Source organism: Ylistrum balloti, unplaced genomic scaffold, assembly GCF_031769215.1.
Source record: "Ylistrum balloti isolate Yb309-2 unplaced genomic scaffold, AGI_CSIRO_Ybal_v1 Utg369888, whole genome shotgun sequence".
Taxonomy (NCBI): domain Eukaryota; kingdom Metazoa; phylum Mollusca; class Bivalvia; order Pectinida; family Pectinidae; genus Ylistrum; species Ylistrum balloti.
Window position 1 is genome coordinate 620139 of NW_026782022.1, and position 8323 is coordinate 628461.

General features: G+C 36.8%; 1 protein-coding gene across 1 annotated transcript; it reads left to right on the forward strand.

Moving 5' to 3' along the window:
• The first annotated feature begins 2261 nt into the window (after positions 1 to 2261).
• On the forward strand, positions 2262 to 4535 carry LOC132546406 (BTB/POZ domain-containing protein 2-like). Its single transcript, XM_060210119.1, has 2 exons — positions 2262 to 2503; positions 3217 to 4535. The coding sequence occupies exons 1-2, from the start codon at positions 2262 to 2264 to the stop codon at positions 4388 to 4390; spliced, it is 1416 nt and encodes a 471-aa protein (XP_060066102.1). The 3' UTR covers positions 4391 to 4535.
• Positions 4536 to 8323: the final 3788 nt, after the last annotated feature.

An 8323-nucleotide genomic window follows, 5' to 3' on the forward strand; every position in this document is an offset into this window, starting at 1 on the left:
ATGTCTAATGAATGGCCGACAAGCGACTATCTTGGATTTTGACTGCTAGTGTTTATTCTTATATTCCATATTCAATTTAATTTTCTAATGATCAAGAAATTGTCATCCTGAAATTTGACAACAAAATTGCTGTAGCTTTTACTTGAGAAGCACTTGATGTATCATTATAAAATCCCATTGATAATTCTAGCTTATTGCTTTTTGTGCCCGTTTGATGTTGGGACCAATTAAAATGAGGACAACCAGAACGCCATCATGTTTTTAATCATATTTCGGGGTGTGAAAAACCTTCTTGCCAATCTCATTGAAATACAGATCATCATTATACACTTCATTCTAAAGTGTATCATGATAATCTGTATTTTAATCAGATTGCTTTCTTGATGGGTGTTTAGTTTATCTTCCCTACTAATTCTGTGCTAACGCCAATAGTGTATACTATTAGTGTCCCTTGTAATTGAGGCATTGTGGACAATAACTAAAATAAGTACACTAAGTATCCCCGTGTCTGTTTTTATTAGCTATTAATTATGTATTACTTGTTAACAATTTGCCTTCGGGATTTAAAGACGGTCGAGAAATGCTGCTTTGTTATTTTTCGTTCAAGGAGGCTTGTTGAAATAGCTATTAGCCACATATCCTTTCGAAGGCCCCATTTTTATTCTACTTTCGGTTTGTAGAAGTCTAACGGGGTTTTCCTAACGAACACGGCGGTGTAAACTGCATGTAGGAAGTAAGTATACGAACGAGAATTTCGTCCTTTCAATATCTTTCTCAACTGTTTAATAACAATACGGATCCCAAAGTCACTGTTGATTGGCATGACGATAAATTAAACGATCAATCACTCGAGTGTTGGACCAGGAAATATTTGTAAAAATGGAAGTCAAAGATAGGCCTTGTGAAGTACAATACGCCACTTTGTAGGCATATCTTAATATTCAAAATACAAATCTTCAATAACTTTTACAGTGAAACACTAATAACGTATATAGGATATTACTACTAGGCATATATGTGATCTATGTATATTTATACGAATATTTTTTTAAAAGTTGTACTGGCAAACTCCAAGGCGCTCATTCTGATCAGTGTCGTTCAAGCGTTTGGTCGCTTACTTGCGGAGTCCTAATAAGGGAGCGTATGTTTTTGTTTATTTTGTTTGCAATGTATTTTACGGAGGGGGAAAATTAAAAACAACATCTCAGTTTACTTCTGCTGTAAAACAATGGTTAATGTAACGAAAATTGCTACTAGGCTGGCATACGGAGATCGCCGAACGGAACCTCTCTGTTACATTCTCCCCACACTCGTTTCTCTCGTTTCTCCTCCATATGTCTATATATAAACAGAGCATTAGTTAAATGGAAATTTCAAAAATGACACATAAACGATCTACAATATATCAGTTATGTAATCACATATATTATATTCTATGGGGTTGAATCGGCACATTATGCTTGTAGGTTACTAATAATTTTCCAACAAAGTAATGTAAATATATGTAAATCCGACACATTTACATGAAAATCAGAAAGAAAACGCGCGGACAATGTTCTGGGTTAAAATTTCGGTTCGATCTATGCCTTTGTAAAGACAAAATAATCTTATAAAAGCTTACTAAATATCGAACAATGATATCATTACAAAGCACAAATATAGAAAAAGAATAGGCAGGACATAGCCGAAGACAATGGTAAATGTATAGATACAGCAAGTATCCGATTTGCAAGGTAGGTAAACAAGATCGGGATGAGTATCACCTAATTAAAGGGATTAAAGACCTAGTAGATGACGGTACAGTAGATAAAATGACTCTAGATCAATATAAACCAATATTCGTTGGGTCAGGGACGTATAATACTGTATTATACGTCTCTGGTTGGGTGTACATTACTAGAATGTATATCACATATACCACAGTTGTTATTGTACCATCACAGAAAACATTTAAAACCATCAATATTTTATCAAGACAACATAAACATGTATATATTTATCGTTTTCAATATTAGAAAACATTCATCATGTAATAATTTTCATAGTGAATGCACCGATAAAACGACTCGGCTTAGCTTAAAAGAATGTCGATTAGGTATGTTATGTTTCATTTTTTAAAACAACACAACAAACGTGATATATAAAATGAAGTACAATAGAAATTAATTTGAATGTTGCTGTGTTATTGTGAAATGAACGAGGATAATGTTAAGACAGAAAAACTCAAAGTTTTTTGTTTTTTGTTTTTTTTTACAGTCAAAATGGCGAACGAAAAATCATGGCAGAGCGGGAAACCACTGATGAAGTGCATTAATACCATGCTTCAATATCAAGTGGCTACAGACGTTACATTTGTTGTGGAAGATTGCGAAATTAAAGCCCACAAGTTTATCCTTATCAGCAGAAGTCCTTCATTCGAAGCCATGTTCAGTGGTCGTCTGCCAGAACCAAATGAAATCAAAATCACGGATGTGTCCAAAAAAACCTTCAACATGTTTCTGAGGTAGTCTTATTTTTCATTATTGGAGTGATAGTGTAGCATCGCTACTTTTAACCGGAAGTTAAGGCGTTTTAGCGTATAACTATGGTACTGTATGTTGAAATTCAACATAAATAAAAATAGAATCTAATGGAAAGCTGCAAACGGCATTTCTGATGAGCCTTGGACAGCTGGCTTGTTGGAACCATTTCGCAGAACGGACTTAAAAGTTCCAACCTATTGGTTTCCAGAACATATACCAATATAAGTCCTGATCTGTAAAATATTCTCATAAGAATTCATGTAACAAAACATGAAATGATTAGCAAACAATTAAATTCAATTAAACTTATGTATTACCTTCAGGGTGGCATCAGATTGGTAAATATTGATGTATCGATAGAAAATATAACCCAAAATAGAAAATACTTTTCATACGACTCGAGGACCTAAACTTAAAAACAGCAAATTTGAATATGAGAATGTTAATGACAATGCGCTCTCGCTTAGGTAGTTTCTATTACATAATATATTATTTGATTCACGCTGAAAAAAATCCCGTTATACAGTTCGTTTTATAGTCAATAAGCCCAAACCGTTTGAAATCATAAGCAAAAATTGTTTCGATGACGGATGTTTGCTTCTACGTACATGCTCATCTACCTAAAATTAATCTAAAAATACAAAGCGGGTATAATTGATTTCGTGAACATTTACATTTACTTAAAAAATTACAGGTACCTGTACACGGACAACATCGCTATCGACATCGATAATGTGGCGGACATTCTTAAAGTCGCAGACAAATATCTAGTCGACATATTGACAGAGAAATGTCATGCTTATGTCAAAGAACATCTTAATCCTGACAACGTTTGTCTTATGAAAGAACGATGCCATGCATTTCCTAACGAAAAGTTGTTATCAGAATGTCGTCGTATCGAGGAAGAAGCGGCCTGCGCTATTCTTGAATCCACGGGTTTCACAGAACTCTGCAAGGATTGTGTTAAGGAGATGATTTCCTCTGACTGTCTCCCTGTAGATGAACATTTTGTTTTCGAAGCTGTGATTCGGTGGGCTGAAGAAGAGTGTAGGATGAAAGGCGTTGAATTGACAGATGAAAACAGAAGAAAGTATTCATATGACCTCTTCGATCATATCCGATTTCCGATCATGAATGTTGGCTACTTTTGTAAAACGCTGTTCAATATGTCAGTTCTGAGCGATAGCGAGCTGGTAAAATTACACAGATACATCCATAAACAAGAATCCTGGAAGCAGACGCGGTCAACTCCGGGACAGGCTGATCAGGGAGTGTGTGATACAATCAAACATCCAATCGTTGGTCGGTCAACACAGTCAACCGATGAATCGTGCAGCCAAAGATTTCAAAGTATGAATAATACAGGTGAAGCAAGTCAAGTAACAGACGCCACAGATGATCTAAGCGCCTGCTTATGCGGCTTTAAATGTACGGAACGTGTACGCTACCGTAAGGGCAAGTATACAGTTGTTTGTCGTCAGTTACCAGCGAAAAGTAGATATAATAGTGTTCTTGGTACCAGCACCCAAATAATTGCTGTTAGTGAACACTTCCGATGTTCATCACCCATTTATCTTCATGGAATCACAACTGTTTTCAGCGGAGACCATATCAGCGTGAAGGTCAATGACGAAGACGTCCGAATCGAGTTGGCCGACGGAAATCTGAAAACTGTAAAGTTTCGGAAAATCATCCAAATTTACCCTGAAAGTGATAATGTCATATATTTAATGGTGGGGAACGAGGAGAAGAACCTGCTGAGAAACACGTTATCGAATACTATCACATTTGATGGGGTAACTATAAAATTTACTGATTCGGGAAACAACTCTAATGGATACGTGACAGGGCTATTATTATCTAAATGATCAATATATCATCGAACAAAAAGTACAGAGAATACAGTGACTGTTGATAGTCAGTCTCCTATTGTATAATGTAGCCAGTCTCATATTGGTTGATAGAGTTAATCTTCTGTCGCATAATGAAGTCAGTCTTCCATTAAGTGATATAGCCAGTCCTCTATTGGATGATAGTGTCAGTCCTCTATTGGGTGATAGTGTCAGTCCTCTATTGGGTGATAGTGTCAGTCCTCTATTGGGTGATAGTGGAAGTTCTCTATTGCATGATAGTGTCAGTCCTCTATTGGATGATAGTCAGTCCTCTATTGGGTGATAGTGTCAGTCCTCTATTGGGTGATAGTGGAAGTTCTCTATTGCATGATAGTGTCAGTCCTCTATTGGGTGATAAAGTCAGTCCTCTATTGGGTGATAGTGTCAGTCCTCTATTGGGTGATAGTGTCAGTCCTCTATTGGGTGATAGTGTCAGTCCTCTATTGGGTGATAGTGTCAGTCCTCTATTGGGTGATAGTGGAAGTTCTCTATTGCATGATAGTGTCAGTCTTCTATTGGATGATAAAGTCAGTCCTCTATTGGATGATAGTGTCAGTCCTCTATTGGGTGATAGTGTCAGTCCTCTATTGGGTGTTAGTGTCAGTCCTCTATTGGGTGATAGTGTCAGTCCTCTATTGGGTGATAGTGGAAGTTCTCTATTGCATGATAGTGTCAGTCTTCTATTGGATGATAAAGTCAGTCCTCTATTGGATGATAGTGTCAGTCCTCTATTGGGTGACAGTGGAAGTTCTCTATTGGGTGATAGTCAGTCCTCTATGGGGTGATAGTGTCAGTCCTCTATTGGGTGATAGTGGAAGTTCTCTATTGGGTGATAGTGTCAGTCCTCTATTGGGTGACAGTGGAAGTTCTCTATTGGGTGATAGTGGAAGTTCTCTATTGGGTGATAGTGTCAGTCCTCTATTGGATGATAGTCAGTCCTCTATTGGGTGATAGTGTCAGTCCTCTATTGGATGGAATAGTTAGCTCTCTATTGGGTGATAGTGTCAGTCCTCTATTGGGTGATAGTGTCAGTCCTCTATTGGGTGATAGTGTCAGTCCTCTATTGGGTGATAGTGGAAGTTCTCTATTGCATGATAGTGTCAGTCCTCTATGGGGTGATAGTGTCAGTCCTCTATTGGGTGATAGTGTCAGTCCTCTATTGGGTGATAGTGGAAGTTCTCTATTGCATGATAGTGTCAGTCCTCTATTGGGTGATAAAGTCAGTCCTCTATTGGGTGATAGTGTCAGTCCTCTATTGGGTGATAGTGTCAGTCCTCTATTGGGTGATAGTGTCAGTCCTCTATTGGGTGATAGTGTCAGTCCTCTATTGGGTGATAGTGGAAGTTCTCTATTGCATGATAGTGTCAGTCTTCTATTGGATGATAAAGTCAGTCCTCTATTGGATGATAGTGTCAGTCCTCTATTGGGTGATAGTGTCAGTCCTCTATTGGGTGTTAGTGTCAGTCCTCTATTGGGTGATAGTGTCAGTCCTCTATTGGGTGATAGTGGAAGTTCTCTATTGCATGGTAGTGTCAGTCTTCTATTGGATGATAAAGTCAGTCCTCTATTGGGTGATAGTCAGTCCTCTATTGGGTGACAGTGGAAGTTCTCTATTGGGTGATAGTGTCAGTCCTCTATTGGGTGAATATTGGGTGATAGTGTCAGTCCTCTATTGGGTGAGTGGAAGTCAGTTCTCTATTGGGTGAGTGTCAGTGATGATAGTTCTCTATTGGGTGATAGTGTCAGTCCTCTATTGGATTGGTGAGCTCTCTAGTGGGTGAAGTGTCAGTCCTCTATTGGGTGATAGTGTAGTCCTCTATTGGATAGTGTCAGTCCTCTATTGGGTGATAGTCAGTCCTCTATTGGATGATAGTCAGTCCTCTATTGGGTGATAGTGTCAGTCCTCTATTGGATGGAATAGTTAGCTCTCTATTGGGTGATAGTGTCAGTCCTCTATTGGGTGATAGTGTCAGTCCTCTATTGGGTGATAGTGTCAGTCCTCTATTGGGTGATAGTCAGTCCTCTATTGGGTGATAGTGTCAGTCCTCTATTGGGTGATAGTCAGTCCTCTATTGGGTGATAGTCAGTCCTCTATGGGGTGATAGTGTCAGTCCTCTATTGGGTGATAGTGGAAGTTCTCTATTGCATGATAGAGTCAATCTTCTATTGGATGGTAGTGTCAGTCCTCTATTGGGTGATAGTCAGTCCTCTATTGGGTGATAGTGTCAGTCCTCTATTGGGTGATAGTCAGTCCTCTATTGGGTGATAGTGTCAGTCCTCTATTGGGTGATAGAAATTGTCTTGTATTTGGTGATAACGTGCTGAATTGTGCTACAATTCCTACTTATATATAACTGGATACACCCACTACATTGTTTATCGTTGTTATAACCAGTTTATACTCAGAGTACAGGGAATGCATTAAGTTTGTCTTCAAGATGATTGCGGCAACCAGAAAAATAGTGTTTTATGAATCTATGACAAAGATGTGTTTATTCTTAACAAGATCATAAGCCAACGGCGTTCAAAATGCTTGATTGTTTGTATTATATTACAAGTGCATGTTCATCATTTGTAGTTTATAGCAACGGAACAATAGACCAATTTGTTGTTAATTGTTCAATCGACATCTGTACATTGGTGTTAAATTTCCTTTTTCCACTAACAAAACGTATATTGTTTAAATATTTCAATGTGACATAGTACAATAAAATATGATACTTGCATGCATGTATGTTTGTAAATGTTTGCGCGTTTCTGCATGTGTCTGTGCACGTCAAGGACTATGTTTGTGTTTTATATATTTTCAAATCAATATCGAACTTTCCTTTATTTTACTCTCCCTACCTTTCATCCATAAGGATATGGAATAAAACCCTGGCCCGAAAGAAATGCCATTTTTCATATAAATGACCGAAGTGTTTGAAATAAACTGTTACATGTTATATCAGTTTACTTCAGCATTACTGATGTTTGAGGACGAATCAATTGTTTAATTCATTATTTAATAATGATTGACCTACTTCCAAATGTTTCTTGACAGGTAAACCTGTTTGTCCTTTGTATAATATTTTATATACTTTATGGTTAGGTCTTCTCGACTTTTTATATGCTCTGAAAGGACAGAGAAGATTATATTCCTATCGAGTACTCGGTATTTAGTATATCTTCATCAATCTGTGCATTTTGTACATCTTCATCAATCTGTGCATTTTGTACATCTTCATCAGTATTTGTATTTGGTATATCTTCAGCAATCTGTGTATTTGGTATATCTTCAGCAATCTGTGTATTTGGTATATCTTCAGCAATCTGTGCATTTGGCATATCTTCATCAGTCTTTGTATTTGATATATCTTCATCAGTCTTTGTATTTGATATATCTTCCTCAATCTTTGTATTTGGCATACCTTCTTCAATCTGTGCATTTGGCATATCTTCATCAATCTGTGTATGTGCATTTGGCATATCTTCATCAATCTGTGTATGTGCATTTGGTATATCGTTATTAAGCTGCGTATGTGTATATTATGATATAAGTATATCATGATAAAACTTATTAAGTATTTTTCTTATAAAATATGCAATGTGTTATAATAATATAAACATATATTTGCTATACATGTATTAAAGGAAAGCTGTATTTTTCATTCATTTTTTCATATATATATGGCACATTAAAATAAAGTTGTATAGTTTATATATTTTGTATGTGTATTTGTTATAAAGATGTATAAATTTTGTATATGCAGTATTTAGTGAATTATATCGTTTAAAGCTGTGTACACAGTATGTTAAGATAAGGCTGTATTTTCCCATTTAAACTGCAACCAGGAAGAACAATGCAGCAAATAGCAAATTCATCACGTGTATACCTGTTTTGCCTTGTCAAAATTTGCTCGTCTGGGT

Bases quoted from the DNA above. Each gene is read 5' to 3' on its own strand.
- LOC132546406 (XM_060210119.1), top strand. From the start codon at position 2,262: ATGGCGAACGAAAAATCATGGCAGAGCGGGAAACCACTGATGAAGTGC. The intron at 2,504-3,216 runs GTAGTCTTATTT...AAAAAATTACAG, and splicing joins ACCTTCAACATGTTTCTGAG to GTACCTGTACACGGACAACA.